General features: G+C 37.5%; 1 protein-coding gene across 9 annotated transcripts in view; it reads left to right on the forward strand.

Annotated features, from left to right (window-relative positions):
• The window catches only part of TRDMT1 (tRNA aspartic acid methyltransferase 1), an 80983-nt gene that overhangs the window by 49186 nt on the left and 9707 nt on the right, over nt 1-22090 (forward strand). For 7 of the 9 annotated variants that reach the window (XM_014592075.2, XM_027776244.1, XM_014592072.2 and 4 more), the window contains 6 exons: nt 8899-8975; nt 12546-12617; nt 13485-13550; nt 14576-14645; nt 15803-15886; nt 19193-19536. In XM_014592075.2, coding sequence (XP_014447561.1) covers nt 8938-8975; nt 12546-12617; nt 13485-13550; nt 14576-14645; nt 15803-15886; nt 19193-19536 — 674 coding nt within the window. In that variant the 5' untranslated portion in view covers nt 8899-8937. The remainder of the gene's footprint in view (nt 1-8898; nt 8976-12545; nt 12618-13484; nt 13551-14575; nt 14646-15802; nt 15887-19192; nt 19537-22090) is intronic. The other 2 variants (XM_027776243.1, XM_027776242.1) reach the window with 1 other exon arrangement.

The raw sequence follows: 22090 nt of genomic DNA on the forward strand, positions 1-22090 counted from the left end.
GTAAGTTTTCAAGCTTCAAGGTTTTTTATTTGAGATTAGTTTGGCTACACTTTGTATATTTCTGTGTAAACTTTGGGTTCTGCTTGCCAGTTTCTAGAAAAAAGATATATTGATTGAAATATTATTAGGGACCAGCAGTTAGCGTAATGGCTATATCGCTGAACTCCCATGTAGCCGACCATGGTTCGAGTCCCGTACCCAGTGGCTTAAACTCACACTGGGCGCGTGTGCGTGCGTGCCCAAGATCCCGAGAAGAGAATGGAGGGATTGTAGCATGGCCATCCCCCCTGGGGGGGAGGGGTGATTTCTCATTTTGTATCTCTCTGTCTCTCTCTGTCTTTCTGGTGAACACACATGCCCTGTAGCAAAAACCTCTCCAAAAAAAAGAAATATTATTGATCAGATTTTAGAGAACTGTTATCATAATAAAATTGAATCTTCTAATACAGAAACATGGTATTTCCACTTATTTAGATCTTTAATTTTTTTTTAAGTTCATACATTTATTTCTTTTAGGGTGGGTGGTGGTGGTCCAAGAGAAGAGAGACAGAAGGAGAAAGTTGCATTATCAACCCAGTCTTCTCACTGTGATCTTTCCCCTGTTTCAACCAGCCCAGATCATGGGCACATCCTTACCCATCTGTGCCCTGCATGCACAAAGAGACCTCAGGATGCAAACTTGGGGCCTTCTCTTGCAGGCCCAGTATTGCAGAGCATTATGTTACTGCTACAGCACCATAACTGGCCTGATCTTATTTATTTATTTTTTTAGAGGTTTTTGCTATAGGGCGCATGCACTCCAGAAAGACAGAGCGATAGAAAGCAAGAAATCACCCCCCCAGGGGGGATGGCCACGCCGCAGTCCCTTCTCCATTTTCCCCTTGGGATCTTGGGCACACACACACACGCACCCTGTGTGAGTTTAAGCCACCGGGTCCGGGCCTCGAACCGCAGGTGACTACATGGGAGTTCAGTGACATAGCCATTATACTAACTGCTGGTCCCACCTGATCTTAATTTTTAACAGCAATGTTTTATAACGTTTCATGAATAAATTTTACACAAATGTTGATTTACCCTTAAGGAATTATTGCTGCATATATTATTAATATATTTATTGCTATTTCTAACTATTTTGATAATATTATAACGTACATTTCCTAAAATTCATTTTTCCTGTTATTTGTTGCAAGCATATAAAAATAAACATTTTTATTTACTGATCTTCTACCCTATGATTCTGTGATTTCAGTATTATGTAGAATAGAAGTGGATGTTGAGGTACATACCATATATACCTAATGTTGAGGGTTTTATTTATAAAGGGATGTTGATTGTTGTGAAATTGCTTTTCTGTATCTGTGAAAATGATCTTGTGATTTTCGTCCCCCTTTCTGTTAATACAATACATCACACTTATTGATTTGTATATGTTAGACCATCCTTGCATCCCTATGATGAGTCCAGCTTGATCATAGTGAATGGATTTTTTTTTTTTGAGAGGTTTTTGCAGAGAGAGACAGAGAGACAGAAAGTGAGAAATCACCCCCCAGGGGGGATGGCCACGCTGCAATCCCTTCTCCTCCATTCTCCTCTCGGGATCCTGGGTGCACACACACACACACGTACCCGGTGTGAGTTTAAGCCACCGGGTCTGGGACTCGAACCGTGGTCTACTACGTGGGAGTCCAGCGACATAGCCATTACGCTAACTGCTGGTCCCAATAGTGAATGGTGTTTTTAATGTGTCGTTGAATTTGGTTTGCTAGTTTTTAGGTGAGGATATTTACATATGCGTTCATCAGGGATATTGACCTAGTTTTGTTGTTGTTGCTATTACGTTCTCTCTGGTTTGGTATCAGGGTAATGCTGACCTAGTAAAATGAGTCTGAATGTATTATCTCCTTTTCAATTTTCTGCAATAGTTGAGAAGACTTGGTATTAGTTCTTCTTTAAATGTTTGATAAAATTCAGAAGTCAAGTAATTAAATTGTGAGCTTTTCTTTTCTTTTCTTTCTTTATTTTTATTTATTTTTTTTGTTTGAGAGATTTTTTTGCTACAGGGCGTGTGTGTTCACTGGAGAGACAGACAGAAAGCAAGAAACTATCCCCCAGGGCAGATGGCCATGTTGCAACCCCTTCTTTCCCTTTCTTCTCTCGGGATTTCGGACATGCATGCGCAAGTGCCCAGCATGAGTTTTAAGTCACTGGGCCTTAGACTCGAACCGTGGTCAACTCTGTGGGACTCCAGCAATGTAACCATTATGTCATCTGCTGGTCTCTCTCTCGCTCTTTTTTTTTTTTTTTATGAATTTTTTTTTTTTTTTTTATATTTCATTCATCATTATCATTATCTTTTTATTTTTGAGAGATTTTTGCTTTTGGGTGCGTGTGCTCAACAAGAGACAGAGAGACAGAAAGCAAAAAATGATCCCCCAGGAGAATGGCCACTCCATAGTCCCTTCTCCATTATCCACTTGGGATTTTGGGCATGCACACACACACCCTGCATGAGTTGTAAGCCACCGAGTCTGAGACTCAAACCAAAGTCAACTACATGGGAGTTCAGTGATGTAACTAACCATTATGCCATCTGGTGGTCCCTATTATTATATTTTAATGTGCTATAGGGCCTGTGCACTCACCAGAGAGAGACAGAGAAAGAGAGAGTGAGAAAGTGAGAAAGCAAGCCCCTAGGCCCGGGACTTAAACCATGGCTGACCATGTAGAAGTTCAGTACCCTAGCTACCATGCCACCTGCTGGCCCTAACATCGGCTTTTCTTTGATGGAAGACTTTTTATTACTGCTCGGTTTCCTCACTCAATTTGGTCTGTTCAGATTTCTTATTTATAATTTAATCTTGGTAGATTGTATGTGTCCAGGAATTTATCCATTTATTCTAGTTTAGTAAATTCATTGGCATATAATTGTTCATAATAGTAGTCTCTTATGATCCTTTCTATTTTTGCAGTCTCATTTATAATATTTCTTTTTTCATCTCTGATTTCATTTGAGTGTTCCCTCCTATTTTATTAGTCTACCAGAAGGTTTCTTAATTTAGGTCAGCAGGTGGAGTGGAGATTTATGCTCTGGATCCTACTTGACCAACTGTGTGATTCAAGTCCCAGACCTGGTGGCTTGAAAATCATGGTGGGCACATGTGTGTGTACTCCCAAAATCCCAAGAGGAGCCTAGAGGAAGAAGGGATTATGGTGTGGCTATTCCCTCCCCCCAACCCCCCCCGTGGTGATTTCCACTTTCCCTTCCTCCTCTTTCATTTGTCTCTGATGAGTTCACACCATGTAGCAAAAACTTGGGGGGGCAGAGGGGAGGACCTTGTAGATTTGTCCATTTATCTTTTCACAAAGGCAACTCTGTTTCATCAGTCTTTTATATTGTTTTTCTTGTATATTTTGTTTATTTCTACTCTGATCATTACTATACTCTCTTACCAGTTTTGGGGTTAGCTCTCATTCTTCTAGTTCCTTGAGGTACATCTGTAGGTTGCTTATTAAAAATCTTTCTCCTTTTTTCTTGTATGCATTTATTACAGTAAGTTCTTAGAACTGCATTTTTTATGTCTCATAGATGATGATCTGATGTATTTCCATTCTTATTTATCTCAAGAATATTTTAATTTTCCCATTGACTCATTTGTTATTAGGAACATACTGGTTAATTATCATGTAGTTGTAAAGTTTTTGACATTTCTCATTGTTGATTTCCAGTTTTATACCATTGTAGTCAGAAGTAATAGTTGATATGTTCTCTACCTTTTAAAATTTGTTAAGACTTGTTTTGTGACCTAACATATGGTCTGTCATGGAGAGTGTTCCCTGTGAATTAAGAATAAAATGTATGCTGCAGCTGTTGAGTGGAATGTTCTGTAAATGTCTGTTAGGTCTATTTGGTTTAAAACTGATATTTCTGTGTTGATTTTCTGTCTGGATGATCTGTCCATTGTTGAAAATGGGGTATTGAAATCTCTTACCATTATTTTATTGCAACCTGTCTTTACCTTTATATCTGAAATGTGCTTTATTTATTTGGGTGCTCTGCTGATGGGTGCATACATATTTACAGCTATTTTATCCTCTTGTTGAATTGATTGTCTTATTATATAATGAACTTTTTCTTGGCAGTTTTTGATTTAAAGTCTATTTTATTTTATATAAATATGGCTATTCTTACCTTTGGTTTCCATTTGCATGGAATTATTGTGAGATAGCTTCTGTGATGATAACCAGGTTCTCGGTGTTACAGACAAAGAACTGAGTGAAGCATGCCAGTAGTGAAAGGAAAAGTTAGTTTATTAGGTACATTCCTGAGAGGTAGGGGTGAGCCTGAGCGGACTGGAAGAGTGGCTCAAAAGGCCCTGGCAGTTACATTCTGTGGGGTTTATAACTTTTAATTGACGTCGTGTTGGATGATCACTGGCTGGGCCCACTGATTGTTCTTATCTCCTTGGCTCTACCAAATGTGGCTGGGCCCACTGACTCGTCTCATTGGCTCTATCAAATGTGGCTCAGTCAGCTAGACGTCCACCACCAATTTCCTGCCTACATTACCTTGGGCACGACATTTTTTGCCCTGATCTGTTTTTCTATCTAGCCACATGGGCAAATGCTCCAGCCCCCTTACCCACTTTCATTTGCCAGCTTTCTCCTGCCTCAGTATGTCTTTTTTATGAAGTTGTTATATATATATATATATATTTTTTTTTTTTCATGAGTGAAAGAGACAGAGATACAGTATCCCTGACAGGTTCTCAGTACTGCAGCTCACCCCCACGTTCAGCCAGCTTTAGCCATCCTGTGAAGGATGGAGCTTGAGAAAAATAAAACAAAATAAAAATGGAGAAAGATAGCTATCAGAATGCTGCAAAGTAAATGATATCTACTGAGGACAAAATGATCACAATAAATGCAATTAGTGTTTCTTAAGGAAATAAAATAGAACAAAAAATATTAGCAGAAATGAATGAAATTTTTCCTAAAATAAAACTCATAGGCAATAAGGCTTGTATCCACAAACCTTTCTGGAAAAGATAACTTGATCAACTAATCTAGCTAAGAAAGAGATGAATCGAAGTAGAGAGCCCAGTAATGAAGCTGCCATGTTAGGAAAGAAATGCTTAGAAAATAGAGTGGCATGATGTAAAGCTTTGCAGTGTAAAATAATAATGCAGTTAAAGTGGGAAAGGGAAGTGAGACTCAACAAACATGTCTGTAGCAGGTAAGTGAAGGAATTTGTCTTTTAGAACATTGTTTATTATTGTTAGGAGCTCAGCAGAATGGGGAAGGAGAGAGCTGAGATGCCAGGGGTCAGAGGAGTTTATTAAAAAACTTGAAGCCTTTCCTCTCTTAACTTGATGGTATTAGTAAGAGTCTAAAAACAGAGAATATGCTCACTCCCCCTGTTTCATTTCCTCTGGATCGGTGCAGAGTCCAGAAGGTCTGGATCAGACCTTTTCACTGCTGAGGGAGCCCCTGGTGTTAAGAGAAGGGCTTGTTAGAAAAGTGTGGATACTGAGTGGGGAAAAGTCTTCAAGAATTTGTTCCTTGTTCTCCTCCCCCAACGAGGAGATCCAGGCAGAGGACTCCTGCCCGAGCCAGCAGACAAGGAGACCGGGAATGAAGGCTCTGGGACCAGAAATGCAAATGTACATAGAGCATGACTTTCCAGGAGGGCCTGAGACCTTAACTGCAGCCCGTAGGAGACTGCGATGCTGTACACAAAGTCTAGTATGGGAAGGTCAGCTTTCCCTTGTGAGGCCTGCCATAGAAGGTCATTGTACTTACCTGTTATTAGCCACCCTACCCCCCCCCCACCAAATCACACGAATGTTTTTAACCAGAAGCAGACCTGCGTGTTTAGAAAGAAATGAGAAAGTTTTTTACTGATTTAGTGAAAAAACTAAATCAGTGAGGTGTCTAATGAGAACGTATTAGTCACTAGTGTATGAACTTCACGTGAACAGAAGCCTCACCTACTTCGTTCTTTGTTTCACTCTCAGACCTAGCACAATGCTGGCATCTAATAGGTGCACACACTGTGAAATAATGGAGAATTAATTTACGAATCTTGTTTAATGAACAGCATATTGTGCCAAAAAACTGTACAAAGACATTTCAGGCAAATGCTCATAAAAAATAATTAAGGTTTCAAAATTGATATTAGATACACACGCACTTATATATTTATCTCCAAATTCGGTGACATGCTAAATCATTACAAGCATTCTCATTAAAATAATGAGTAAGACAAGGATGTCAACGATGGCACTATTACTTACTATTGTTAACGATCTTTAGCTAATATACTCACCCAAGAAAAGTAGTCTGTAAATAGAAATGAAGATTCAAAAACTTTTCTGAATATGTCTGAAGAACACAAAAGACTTAACTAAAAGTAGTATGAAGGGCAATTAGTGCATTTAATAAGGAAACTGGTTACAAAAATGTGATATCCAGTAGCTTACTATATACAAATAGGAACCTGTTCAAAAATATAGTAGAAGAAAGTCTTCATTTGTCAGTTAAGAACACAGTAGTTATAATACCCCAAAACTAACAAGAAATCTGTAAAACTCACATGAGAGTGAAAGAGACTTCAAAATGAGGGAAAGTATGCATGGTCATGAATAAGATGGTGGATACTGTAACAATTTTAGTTCTTTCTATAAATTTAACAAAATAGCCAAAAGTTAATGTTTTCTAATCTGCCAAGTTCTTCCCTAAAGTTTAAATGAAAATTAAGAATAGTCAGGAAGCTTTCTGAGAAGAGAGCAGTAAGGCAGACAAAGGGACAGCTAGAACTGCCAGTGAACACAGGCCCTAAGCAGTGTTACCAGGCCAAGTGGATCTAACATTGTCTGAAAGCAAACGTGTTTTCTTTACCTTGTGTGGCCATGTTGTGGAAAAAGGGTATGTTTCCACTAGCTTTAAAATACCAAATCATTAAAGGCAACTCCTGCATTTCCATGACTACTGTCTTAAATTCCAATTCATATTTATTGACCTAGAATGCCAGGTTAAGTAAGGTTTTGAATGATTCGATTTAGTGATTATTTTTTGCATACTGCCCTATCATTTGTTCTAAACTCATTATTTTCAAGAATCCTTTAAATTATATTTTTAGTATCTAGCTATATTTGAGATATTGACTGTTTACTTCCTTTATATTCTGCACATTACATGATTCTGGCACAGCTGCTATGAGGCATTGTTGCTTTACTTCTGTTTTAGGTTTTTAATTGCAATCAGTCCACATCAGTTGCTTATCATAATGACCCTGTATGCCCAGCTGTTTAACCTGAATATGATGTGCCTTCTAAATGCTGCCCTTATCTTCTGTCAGACTATTCAGTATATGATTTTCAAATTGTCTGAACCCGGTCCAGAAGTACTTTAGGAAACTTTCCATTTTTAATTTTTATTTCATTTGACAATTGTGTCTTAAATTATTTAAAACCCTGTGGTCAAAAATGATAAACATGCACTTTCAGACTTCTAACATAGTGGCGACAACTGATGTGTTTCCAGGTTAATTAACTCTTTACAGAACATAGAGTAAAGATTTTCCTACTTTATTCATGTAGTTGAACCTCTTAGAAATGTATTATAATTAGGAAGGTTATGATTCTGAGCTGATCTCTTTTATTTCTGGCTAAGGATATCCAGGTAAGACTACTTTATGAGAGTTGGCAAACCTGTGACTTCTCTTTTTCTGTGTTTACCCTGTGATATATGAAAAAGGAACAGTGTCTAGCAGATGGTGTAACAGTTTCATTGGACTCGCACATGGCTGACCGTGGTTCGAATTCCAGACCCAGTGGTTCGCTCACACTGTGTGTGTGTGTGTGTGTGTGTGTGTGCACGTGCATCCAAAATTCCAAGAGGAAAATAGAGGAGAAGCAATTATGGCATGGCCATCCCTCTTGGGGGAGTGATATCTTACCTTTTGTCTCTCTATCTCTGTCTCTTCATTGAGTGTACACGTCCCATAGCAAAAAACAAAAACACAAACTCCCTTCAAAAAAAAGGAACAAATAAGCATGTATTTCAACTACAAAGCCTAGAGGGATTATTTTGATGAATCTTGTCTATAGTCTTGAAGTTCTTTGCATACAACTAGAAAATCATAAAATAATGGAAGCTTTCTGAAAATGGAACCTTTTTACATTTGGTGACAGCTATGTATATGAAAGGGATGGTGACTGGTCAGTTTATCACATTTGCTAAATGAAAGTATTGATAGGCAGGTATTTAGAAATTTCCTAGACTCTATGCCAGAGCTCATTAATTATAAAATAAGGTTTTCCATGGTGGGTTCCAGAAGACAGAACAATGTATGAATATCCAGGCAAGGACCAGCAGGTGGCATGGTGGTTAAAGATGCTAGACTCCCACATGGGTGACTGCAGTTCGAGTCCTGGACCTGGCGATTTGCTTTCTCACTTTCCCCGAAAGGAAGGAAGAAAAGTGAAGGAAAGAAAAGAGGAAAGGAAATAATTCTTTTTTTTTTTTTTTTTTTTTAAGAAAGAATAACCAGGAAAAGAATGCTTAGGACCCAGGAGGCTTCTTTTCCAGAACGGTTGTAACTTGCTCTGGGAACTTGGGGAAGTCACTTAATTTCTTGTAGCTTCCATTTATTATTCAACTTCATTCACAGATTACTTTGGAAAGTTAGTCCAACTGTGTTGTTTTGGAACATACTGTATTATATAAACTTGTAATTTCTGACATATCTATAGCTAACACTTTTCCTTCTTCCCATTCTAAACTTGATATAAACTCTTAATTTCTGATATATCTATTTATAACTAGCATTTTTTCCTTCTTCCCCATTCTAATTATGTTTTAATGTTCTTTACCCCCCGAATGTTCATTCCTTAGGGTATTACACTAGAAGAGTTTGACAGATTATCTTTCGATATGATTTTAATGAGCCCTCCATGTCAACCATTTACAAGGTATGTATAATAAATATTTCTCTGTTGAGAAAGTGTACTTCTGAAGGATTTACTCAATCAAATCATACCATAGTTTCAATCATGGTCACTTAGAAGTCCATTAGCTGCATTTTTCATAGTTTTGAAGATTTTCATAAATAATTCCTTTCTTCTACGCATATTTAACAATTCAACATTAATCATAAAGGACATGGCACTTACTACCAGATGAATAAAATAATTTGGTCAGCCATAGATATGTAACACTAAAAAAGACTTCTTTTGGGACCAGCAGTTAACGTAATGGCTATGTCTCTGAACTCCCATGTAGTCAACTGCGGTTTGAGTCCCAGACCTGGTGGCTTAAACTCACGCTGGGCATGTGTGCATGCGTGCCCAAGATCCTGAGAGGAGAATGGAGGAGAAGGGTTTGCAGTGTGGCCATCCCCCCTGGATGGTGATTTCTTGCTTTCTGTCTCTCTGTTTCTCTCTGTCTTTCTGGTGAGCGCACGCGCCCTATAGCAAAAAGCCTCTCCAAAAAAAAATTATAATTGGGACTAGCAGATGGCCTTATGGTTATATCGCTGGACTCCCACGTATTCGACTGCTGTTTGAGTCCCAGACCCAGCTCCCAGCGGCTTAAAACTAATGTCAGGCATGTGTGCGTGTGTACCCAAAATCCTGAGAAGATAATGGAGAAGGAGATAGCGGCATGGCCAACTCTCTTGGGGGATGATTACTTGCTTTCTGTCTCTCTGTCTCTGTCTCTCCTGTGAACATATGCACCCTATAGCAAAAATCTCTCTAAAAATGAAAAATTATAATTTAGGGCCCAGCAGGAAGTGTGGTAGTTAAGGTGTTGGACTCCCACATGGCTGACCGCATTTTGAGCCCAGACCTGGTAGCTTGAAAATCACACTGGGTGCATGTGCATACATGCCCAAAATCCCAGAAGGAGAATGTAGAAGAAATTATGGTGTGGCCATTCCCCTGGGGGGGTGATTTTTCATTTTCCCTTGCTCTCTCTCTCTCTCTGGAAATTGCATAAGCCATATGGTAAAAAACAAAAAATATTGAATATATATAAGTTAGATATGTGTTTCAGGGAATTATATCTTAAATAGAATCTTGACTAATTCAGCCTCATATATTTTAATATTAATATTTTAAATTATAATAATAATCTAAGTATATTATATGAAGTATTTCATTTAATTTAAGAAGCATATAGGATAGGCATTACTATAGTTATTTTATATGTGAAAAACTGAGGCATAGAAAGATTAATCTTCCCAAGTTTTACAATTTCATTATGTCATAGCCAGGAGTTTCTCAGTCATCCTACATATTTCTGCTTTAATATGTATGATTTGGGGACCAGCAGTTGGTGTAATGGCTATATCGCCAGACTCTCCTGTAGTCGACTGCAGTTCGAGTCCCAGACCCGGTAGCTTAAACTCACACTGGGCACGTGTGCGTGTATGCTTAAGATCCCGAAAGGAGAATGGAGGAGAAGGGATTGTGGCATGGCCATCTTCCCGGGGGGTGATTTCTTGCTTTCTGTCTCTCTCTGTCTTTCTGGTGAGTATGTACACCCTGTAGCAAAAGTCTCTCCCCAAAAAAAAGAAAAGGAAAAAAAAATATGATTTTAAGTAGAATACCATATGTAACAAATATTTTAGTTCAAATGAATAGTTACATACTAAATTTCATTCTAAGCTTTGATTTATTTAAACAGCTCTCTAGGAAACTAACTCCAAGGATATATCGTGCACTTATATGTCAGCTGTTTTTGATGCAATAGTTCCTGCCCTTTAAAGTATCTGTAGTTTTAATGGGAGTGACTGACAAATACTTATCTTATAATGTAATAAAAACTTATGTAATAAAAAATACTGGAAGTACCAATAGAGCATAGAGAAAATCACTTGCTGCATACTAGGAAACAAATTCTTTCAGAGGTCCTGTCTGAGCTATGTCTGAAAGCAGATAAGGAGTTTATCAGAGAAGGCAAAGGACATACCTGTATGTGTATGCAAGGATATGGCCTGTTAGGTACAATAAGCAGAATATACAGAACAAAATGCAGCCCCAGCACTATACAGCTTTATATATTACTGCAGTTTGCCCCCAATATCTTCCCTACCTACCATCCCCACCCTGAATAAACACAACTCCAGCTGCTGATGGTAGCAGTAGCTGATCCCATACTTGTCATCATTTGGAACTCTGAGATGAAAGAGCCAGGACAAGAAGAAACAAAGATTTCTGAGGAATCTGTTTTATTCCAATCTAGTCCCCCAGTTGAGCCTTGGACCTAATGAAGGCCTTGGGCCTGCAGTCAGGTATGAAGAAACTGATAAATGATGTTGAGTAAGTTATTGAAGACTATATAGCAGGGCTTTAAATCTGCATCCTTTATTCACTGCTTTCCTAATTCAAGTCTTCTGTTTTCCCTTGATTCTTTGTTATGGTGTAAATCTTACTACTAAAATCCTAATTGCTGGACCAGCATGTGGCGTGATGGTTAAGGAGTTTGGACTCCCACATAGCCAGATGTGGTTCGAGACCCAGACCCAGCAGCTTGAAACTCACATTGGGCAAGTGTATGTGCATGTCCAAAATCCCAGAAGAAGAATGGAGCAGAAGGGATTGTGGTGCTGCCCCCCCCCCCCCCCCGGGGGGGGGGTTTTCTCGGGGGTGATTTCTCACTTTCCCTATCAATGTCTGTCTCTCCAGCAAGGACACACACTCTATGGTAAAAACCTTCAAAAAAAAACCAAAAAGCAAACAAACAAACAAAAAAACAAAGCAAAAAACCATTGCTGATCTAAGTACTACCTGTTTGATGGGACCTTTCTAGACCCTAGTTAGTATAACCAAGTTGCAACTCCTTTTTATAAACTCAAACCTTCAGCTTATTCCATTCCTATTTTCATTAGATGAGATTGTCTTAGTCTTGCTTACTACTTTGATTTCTTTAGATAGTGATTAGTCAACAAGGCCATCAGCTCCAGGTGCTGCCCTAAGCAGCCAGCATATTCATTTGAGCTGTGACTTCATGTCAATACTTCAAAAATTTCAGATTTGGAGTATTTTGGATTTGGGATTTTGGGGTTAGGCATTCTCAATCTGTAATTGGTTTTATTCTTCACTGATCTCTTGTTCTTAGCTTGGTGTAAATCATTTGGCATATTATTTTGTAAAAGTGAATTTTTGGCATACAGTCATGTGTTGCTTAACCGTGGGGATACATTCTGAGGAATATGTCCTTAAGTAAGTGGTTATTTGTGAGCATCATAGAGTACTCTAACTCAAACCCAGGTGGTATAGCCTAGTACATATCTAGTCCATATGTGTATCTTGTGGGACTACCATTGTATATGAAGTTCATGGGTGACCAAATGATGTATGACTATATTAGATATGCAAGTCTTTTTTAAAAAGTTAAGTGAATAGATGCATTTTGTTCTCAATAGCAACAAAGATGATCATATTTTCGTTTTAAATCTGTTTTAATTTTTTAAGCTCATTTAATATTTTTATATAAAATTCTTGATAAATTTTGTTATCCTTTTTTCATCACTTTAGAATTGGACTGCAGGGTGATATGACTGACCCAAGGACGAATAGCTTCTTATATATTCTAGATATTCTCCCAAGGTAAAAACTTAGATTTCTGTACAAGCTTATTTTAAATTTAAAACCTTGAAAAGGCCAGAATGTTATAAAGATCAGCAGTTATATGTACTCTCTTTGGGTACTATGTATGTAATTTATCTTGTTCTGCTGTGACTGACGGAATAACTGCAAATGTTTCAGGATGCCTTGCTTGCCATCTCTGTGAGTGGCAGGGAATTACAGCCCACCAGCTAAATTCTATTACATCTGCTCACAGTGTAATGCAAATGATGCTGATGTTTGCTGAAGACTGTTGTTACTCATGCCCCAGAAACTCAGAGCTAACTCTGGAAGCCACCAGTCCCTGTGAGCAGCAACACTTTGAGCTGTGCAGTACAGAGGACTGTGCAAACCTGTGTTCTGAGATAAGTTTCAATGGAAATTAACATTTCAAATGTTAACTTTATCAACTATACCATGCTTATGGGGAAAAATGAATATGTTATCTCTATATATTATATGTTTTCTTTATTATAAAAAGAGACATTCAGGGAGCTGTCAGGTGGCGCTGAACTCCCACATGGCTGACTGTGGCTGACTTTGAGTCCTAGGACTGGCAGCTTGCTTTCTCACTTTCCTTCTTTTTCTTGTGAGTGCATGTTCCCTGTGACAAATTATTAGCTTGTCTGAAAAATCGTGACAGATTTTTCTATGCAAAAATGCATCATGGCTTTTCCGACAACCCAATAAAATATAATAATGATAATAAATAAAGTTAAATAATTACTTTAAAAAGAGACTTCAGAAAATTACTTGCCTCATTTTTCACCAGTAATAATTTTCTTTATGTTTATTTATGTTACTTCTTAGTAATAAAATATTTTAATTTTATTTATTTTTGTTTTTTAGGTTGCAAAAATTACCGAAGTATATTCTTTTAGAAAATGTTAAAGGCTTCGAAGTATCTTCTTCAAGGTAAAAAATGTTTCTGTCTTACATACATCTTAGTGTATTTTATATCAGGAATTGTTGTGAAATAAAGATCTTAAAAATAAACACAAACATTTTCACATTTTACACGTTATATATCTTATTTATAACTATTGGTTTTGGATAATATAAAATAATACAAAGTTTGGTTCAACCAATTCTCATTTTTTTTTTTGGAGAGATTTTCACTATAGAGCGCGTGCGCTCGCCAGAGAGAGAGAGACAGAGAGACAGAAAGCAAGAAATCACCCCCAGGGGGGATGGTCACGTTGCAATCCCTTCTCCTCCATTCTCCTCTCGGGATCTTGGGCATGCACGCACACTCGCCCGGCGTGAGTTTTAAGCCACCGGGTCGGGGATGTGAACCGCAGTTGGCTACGTGGGAGTCCAGCGACATAGCCATTACGCTAACTGCTGGTTCCCGACCAATTCTCATTTTGATATGCTTGAATTTTTCTCAAATGAAGATTCATTTTAATGAGAATGATATTTCTTAATTTTAGTCGCTTAGGCTTATTCCATTCCAAGTAGGAATGTTTTGGGTAAGAATTGGTCCTGTTGAGGACCATTTTCTGCCTTACAGTTAGCTGCAGAAAGATGCCCTGTCAGGTGTTTTTCAGATGGTGGCCAGGGGGAGAGAAACATCTTAGTCCTGATTTATGTGCTGTCTCCAACAGAGTTCTCATCTGATTTCCTATGTTGAAGATAGAGTTCCACTTCTGTGGCAGATTTATCACCAATAGATTCATGGCTCTAAGTTTTAGTAATTTGGATAAGTTATCCGACTGGTCTATTTATTTGTAATAAAGAATTTTCTGTATCTTTTTGTTAAATATCTCTTCTCAAGTACTGGACTTAGTGTAAGAGTTAGGACCATTTTCTTCCTAAACAACCAAAGTAGACTTTAGTTTTCACTTAAAGTGAGTTTTTATATGCTATATTTTATGTAAGAGCTCCATTTCACACGCAGGGTGAAAATGTTTTTTTCTTTTCTTTTCTTCTTTCTTCAGAGACCTGTTGATACAAACAATAGAAAATTGTGGCTTTCAGTACCAAGAATTTCTATTATCACCAACCTCTGTAGGTACCAAAATTAAAGACCTTTATATAAATTACAATTAAAAGGCTTTTATTTTTCCCAAAGGGAATTTGATTTGATAAACAGAATGACCCCCTTTTGGATGATATTATAGATAAATCCTGAAATTAATTCAGACATGAGTCTCACTTTCCAATTAGTGGGTTGTTGGAAAAGTCATGACGTATTTCTTTGATGTTTTTCTATGCAAAAATGTGTCATGGCTTAAAAGAAATGTGTCATGACTTTTCTGATGACTCAGAAATATAGCCCATGCATGTAGTTTAGTTTGTACATATTTTATGAAAAAATTAATAATAGCTTGAAGCTAATAAAGAATATATTGTTCTTTTGAAGAATAAAGGATAATGTTTTAGAAAATGAGTATTATGTGAAATTTAGTATTTCCAAGCAAGATGTGTTATAGTTTAATAATGCTTCAGAATAATCCCAAATACCAAACAAAATAAACATATAATACTTTTCTAATTAATTTTTGTGATATAAACATTAAATTGCAAACATTGCTTCCATTTCATGGGTAAGAAATCAAAGTTATTGGTATAAATATTTGACACATTTTTATTTTCTGTTACTGTCAGTTTTTCCATTGTGCTTATTTCTTATCATCTCTAGCTGTATTATGTATTTCTTTGATCGAATATTAAAAGAAAACCCATTTCAAAAATTAGGTATGTAAGTTGTAAAGTAAAAATTGGTAAAGTATCTGATCTCTTTAAATATAGCTCATATTTATTACCTTTTAGCTTCTGAAATATAGAAAATTCTGCTTTTGAAAGAAAATCAGGTAGTAAATAGAGAAGAATAGCTTTAGTTGAATTTCATTTTTAAATGATTAATGTATTATCTATGATGAATGTAAAAATATCTGTATTACTTCTTACTTGGGAAATATATAGTGACAGTGACTCAGGCGTATGACTCATCAGCTTTAACCTTTGCCTCATTCATATAAAGACTCAGCATCAGTTTAACAGTTTAAAATTTTGCTGCAAAGAAATATTTCACAAATCAGTAACAGAATTTGCTCTGGCAGAAGCTAAATGTTTACCTGTATGAGTTTTTGTTACGAGGTGCTAAAGTTAGTGTAGAGCTCTCTAGTGTCCTATAGTAACTATCTGCTCTGCTTTCCTTGCAGCTTGGCATTCCAAATTCAAGGCTACGGTATTTCCTTATCGCAAAGCTTCAGTCAGATCCATTACCTTTTCAAGTCCCTGGTCAGGTATTATTATTCTTAGTTATTATAGTTTATTTATTACAAATATTTTTCAGCCTGCTAATTTATTTTCATGGTTAATATACACAAGGGTTTATATAGCATCTGTAGTACAGACCATGCTTTATGTCCATCTCCAGGTGTTTTATCCCTCCTTTTATTATTTTTGTTTTTGTCTTTTAGGTTTTTGCCATAGGGTGCATTCATCTACCAGAGAGAGACAAAGAGAGAGAAAGTGAGAAATCATCCCTCTGGGGGGATGGCCATGTCACAATCCCTTTTCCTCCATTCTCTTCCTGGGATTTTGGGCACATATATGCATGCACCTGACATGAATTTCAAGCCGCCAGATCTGGGACTTGAATTCGTGGTTGGCCATGTGGGAGAACAGTGCCTTAACCATCTGTGCCATCTGCTGGTTACTTGTTTTTGTTTTTGATTGCTAGAGGATGCATGGGCTCTCCAGAGAGAGACAGAGAGACTGAGGAAGAGAGGAAAAGGGAAAAAACACCTGCTAATGAGATGTGGTCATACAGCAATCCTTTTCCCTCCATTTATCCATCCTGTTGTGATTCTGGACAGCCATGCACAATACCCCAGCATGTTTTTTATTTTTGGAAAGGTTTTTGCTATAGGGCGCATGCGCTCGCCAGAAAGACGGAGAGAGACAGAGAGACAGAAAGCGAGAAATCACTCCCCAGGTGGGATGGCCACTTTGCAATCCTTTCTCCTCTATTCTCCTCTCAGGATCTTGGGCACATGCGCACTTGTGCCCAGTGTGAGTTTAAGCAACCAGGTCCAGTACTCAAACCATGACTGATGGGAGTCCAGTGACATAGCCATTGTGCTAACTGCTGGTCCCCCATCCCAGCATGTTTTTCAAGCCATGGAGCCAGCATTGGAACTATGGTCAGTCATGTGGGATCTGGCTTCCTTGACCACTAGGCCACAGACCAACTGAACGCTTTTATTGATTTAAAGAAAAATTTTTTTTCTTGTATCATTAGAAAAAATATGTTAAAAAGTTTAAAAATTACCATCAGTGCCGTTTCCTCTCCAGTTAACTCATAATTTCTTTTCTGACCATTGACTATTTTGAATTTATCATTTTCCCCACCCAATAGAAGCCATTGCTTATTTATTTATTTATTTGAGAGATTTTTGCTATAGGGCACGTGTGCTCGCCAGAAAGACAGAGAGAGACAGAGAGATAGCTAGAAATCACTCCCTGTGAGACGGCCACGCTGCAATCCCTTCTACTCCATTCTCTTCTCGGGATTTTGAGCACGTACGTACATGTGCCCAGTGTGAGTTTAAGCCACCGGGACTGAGACTTGAACCTTGCTCGACTACATGGGAGTACAGTGACATAGCCATTATGCTAACTGCTGGTTCCGCCATTGCTTATTTTTGATAAAATTCCAATATATTATCTTAAAAGTGGCTTAAGTGTTTTAATATTATTTACATTTTATTTATGGCCAATGCCATTTAGCCTTAATTAATTAAAATATAATATGATTTATTCAAATAAAGTACTCAGTTGTGTTAAATAGGATCTCTAATTATATAAGCAATTTTAAATGCTTTGATCAAAAAATAAATTTCAGTGGTATGTGAGAAATCAGATGTCATCTCCTACTAACAGTGTCATTAGAATCCCCTGTAGGAGATCAGCAGGTGGCGTGGTGGATAAGGTGCTGGACACTCCACTGACTGACCGCAGTTCAAGTACTGGGCCTCATGGCTTGCCTTCTCTCTCTCTCTCCCCCTCTCTCTTTCTTTTTGTGTATGTGTGTATCTCTGGTAAAATTAAAATAAAAAAATGAATATATAAAATTAAATGAATAATTAAAAAAAAAGAATTCCCTAAATACAATACTAATATGAGGTGTCTTCAAGAAGTTAAAAGAAGTACTTTATAAAGTTTCAAGATTGTTTTGCACCAAAATGCACTTGTACTTTAATTCTATTTTTCTATGAACTTTTCCCCCTCATATGTCTTCGTTTTCATAATGAGCAGTTCTAAAAGCAATGTGTAAAGTATATTAACAAAGACTTCATCATGAAAAATGCCTGAAATAATTTTCTTTTTGCAGTTAGGACTTTAGACATAGTTGTATGTTTTGCAGAAACAAGTTTTTCCTTTGGGACTCATGAATAGAAATAACCTTTCACAGTGAAAAGCATTTTTCTTTTTTTAATTACTCGTTTCCTTTTAGATCATGAGTATAATCCAGTTGTTCCTTGTTAATGAAGGGGTTTGGCAAACTTTGATCAAAAATACATTTTCTGGAAATGTTACTGTTGGTTTCTCAACTTCTTTTCCAAATATAATGCCTTATATATGTTTAATATTTACTATTACCTGATTAAAATTTTTAATAAGACATACAGAGGGCAACGACTCCATGAAACAAATCATCTGTCACCTCATTACAGTTTAGCTATATGATTAATATATTGTAGTACTTGGGACCAGCAGATATGCGGTGGTTAAGGTGCTAGACTCCCTCATGGCTGGCTGTGTTTCGAATCCTGGACCTCACAACTTGTTTTCTTACTTTCCCCTTTTGTGTCTCTCTCTGGTAAGTGCGTGTGCCCTATAGCAAATTATAAAAATAATTATAATAACAATAAGTAAAATTAAATAATTCAAAAAAATTATAAAATAAAATAAATTGTAATACCTTGTACAAATACAAGTAAACCACAATTTCTGTCTTTTTCATGGCAACTCTATAAAGACTTAAGAGGTTTTTATGTAATGTTGACTGGATGTTATTTTTTTTAAAGGATTGTTTAATCTTGGGACCAGCAGTTAGCATAATGGCTATGTTGCTGGATTCCCGTGTAGTTGACCGTGGTTCGAGTCCCGGATCTGGGGGCTTAAACTCACGCCAGGCGCATGTACATGCATGCCCAGGATCTTGAAAGGAGAATAGAGGAGAAGGGATTGCAGCATGGCCATCCCCCTGGTGGTTGACTTCTTGCTTTCTGTCTGTCTCTCTCTGTCTTTCTGGCAAGCACATATGCCTTATAACAAAAAAAAAAAAAAAAGATTATTTAATCTTATTCATTGTCATTATTTTATTTTTTTTTTTTGAGGTTGATCAGAGAGAGATAGAGCAAAAGAAAAGGAAAATGAAAAAAAGCAAGCCACCAGGTTCAGGACTTGGACTGTGGTCAACCATGTAGGAGTCCAGCTGTCTTAACCATCATACCACTTGCTGGCCCCTTGACTGGGTTATTAATTTGTCTTTTATTTTTAATAAACCTTTTCACAATTTGTGTATTTTTGCTTAATGTCAGGTATTGATGAAATTCTCCCAGATTGAATCTGAACATCCACAAAAGTATCCAATAGATGCACAAGATAAGATTGAAAAAAAGAAAATTGAAACAAATATTTGTATCAATAGCACCACACAAAGTTCTGGAAAAGATGCCATTCTTTATAAGCTTGAAACTGCAGAAGAAGTTGACAGGAAACATCAACAGAACAGTGATCTCTCTGTACAAATGCTAAAAAATTTTCTTGAAGAAAACATTGACATGAATCCATACTTTTTACCACCAAAATTATTGCTGCGATATGCTCTTTTATTAGACATTGTTAAGCCTACTTGCAGAAGGTCCACATGCTTTACCAAAGGGTAAGTTTTAGAGAGACTTTATTCATGTATTTCCAAAATAATCAGTTTTTTATAGCTATTCTTTCTTCTCAAAGCAAGGAGTACTTTCTAAAATTTTTCTGTTTGAATCTTTTTTCTCCCCCTTAATTGCCTGCTTCATGATCTAATAGTACATGAGTGAAAAGTCTTCTGGCAGAACATCCTGTGCACCACCCACTGACACGCTCATGAAAGACAATGCATTTTGGGACCAGCAGTTAGCGTAATGGCTATGTCGCTGGACTCTCATGTAGTCGACTGTGGTTCACGTCCTGGACCCAGTGGCTTAAACTCACGCCAGGCGCATGTGCGTGCGTGCCCAAGATCCCGAGAGGAGAATGAAGGAGAAGGGATTGCGGTGTGGCCACCCCCCAAGGGGGTGATTTCTCGCTTTCTGTCTCTTTTTTTTTTTTTGGAGAGATTTTCACTGTAGGGCGCGTGCACTCGCCAGAAAGACAGAGAGAGACATAGAGACAGAAAGCGAGAAATCACCCCCCAGGGGGGATGGTCACGCCGCAGTCCCTTCTCCTCCATTCTCCTCTCGGGATCTTGGGCACGCACGCACACGCGCCTGGCGTGAGTTTTAAGCCACCGGGTCCGGGACACGAACCGCGGTCGACTACGTGGGAGTCCAGCGACATAGCCATTACGCTAACTGCTGTTTCCCTCGCTTTCTGTCTCTTGTTGCTCTCTGTCTGTCTGGTGAGCACACGTGCCCTAAACCAAAAAAAAAAAAAAAAAAACCTCTCCAAAAAAAAAGATAATGCGTTTTGTTTTTTGACCTCCATCCATAGGAGGCTTAAATGCTATGGTGGAAACATGGTGTCTGTAGATGGTGAAGTGCTGAATTTTTAGCACCTCTCTTTTTATAGCATATAAAAACATTAGGATAATTTTTAAGTTCAAATTTTACTCAGCTTTTTGATTAAGAAATATATTTTTACGGTTCAAAATCCAAAAGATACAAAGATTATAAGGCTCTCTTCCATTTCTTTCTCTTAGACATTAAGTTCTCTTATCAGTTTACTGTGTAATCCTCCAGATGTATTGTTTGTGAGAGTGTCTTTAAGTGAATGTATGTATTTTTAGTTTTATTTAAGTATATGATAGCATACTGTATTATCTGTCCCCCTTTTTTTTTACTGTACAATGTAAGTACATAAAGGAGTTTTCTATAAGTATATCGTAATTTATTTTACTAGTTACCTACTGAGGAACATTGGGGGGCTTTTTTTTTGTTATTTTTCTTGTGTTTAATGCATTTTTATCAATTTTTTTTAAAACCTAGTATAAAGGGGTAAATTAGGTCTTTTTAGAAATAATCTGTAGGGCCAGCCAGTGGTGTGATGGTTAAGGTGGCTGGATCCCACATGGCTGACTGCATGACTTAAGTCCTGAACTCAACACATCAAGCATCTATGCATGTCCAGAATCTCAAAAGGAGGGAGAAATGGATGAGAAGGGATTACAGCGTGATAATCCCCTATGAGATTGCTTTCTTATTCTCTCTCTCTTACCCCCTTTCTCCCTCCTCCTCTCCCTCTCTCTCCTGTGAGTGCATGTACCCTGTGGCAAATTAAAAAGAATGAACAAAAGAAAGAGAATTTGTCAAAGATTTCTATCCTTTGTGAATGCAACACAACTTCATGTGATAGGTACTTGTATGATGTAATGATTCAAGCCTTCTTTTCTTGATTACTAACTAGTTATTTTGTACAAGACACTATGCCCCTGATCCAGCCATACCAGACTCATTCTGATTTTATCATACTCTACCCTTGTACTTCCAGGGTAAAAAAGTTTATTGCTTTCCATTACCTGCAAAGATTTCATTCAGATGTTGACTCTTACTAAGTCCAATAGGTTCAGTTTAGTACTCTTATAAATCAAGACTTAGCAATTTTGTAATAAAAAACAACCTTGAAATTCTTTTGTAGTTATAAAGATGGTATAAAAGGAGTCTTACTATAAAAGTCTGTTTTACTTTAGGTAATGTATATACAGACACATATAAGAGAACTTCAAAAAGTTTGTGGAAAAATGAGTATGAATTTATTTTGGTATAAAAAAATTTAAAATCCATGTGTAGTTTTTCCTGAAGGCATTTTCCATGAACATTTTGAAGACCCCTTGCTTTTATGTTTGATATACATGGGGACTTACAAAGTTTATGGAAAAATTAAAGTATGAATTTATTTTGGTGCAAAATTTTTTCAAGTTCATACAGAATTCTTTAATGCTGCATATTTTTCATTAACTTTTTGAAGACCTCCCTTATATATGAAAAAATAACTTGTCGAAATTGTTTTTCCCTAGTGTGACTTTTTTCTTCTAATTTCTATTTAAAATCTCTTTTTAGGGAACCAGCAGTTAGCGTAATGGCTATGTCGCTGGACTCCCACGTAGTCGACCGCGGTTCATGTCCCGGACGCGGTGGCTTAAAACTCATGCCGGGCGTGTGTGTGTGCGTGCCCAAGATCCCGAGAGGAGAATGGAGGAGAAGGGATTGCGGCGTGACCATCCCCCTTGGGGGGTG

This window comes from Tupaia chinensis, unplaced genomic scaffold, assembly GCF_000334495.1.
Source record: "Tupaia chinensis unplaced genomic scaffold, TupChi_1.0 Scaffold000647_1, whole genome shotgun sequence".
Taxonomy (NCBI): Eukaryota; Metazoa; Chordata; class Mammalia; order Scandentia; family Tupaiidae; genus Tupaia; species Tupaia belangeri.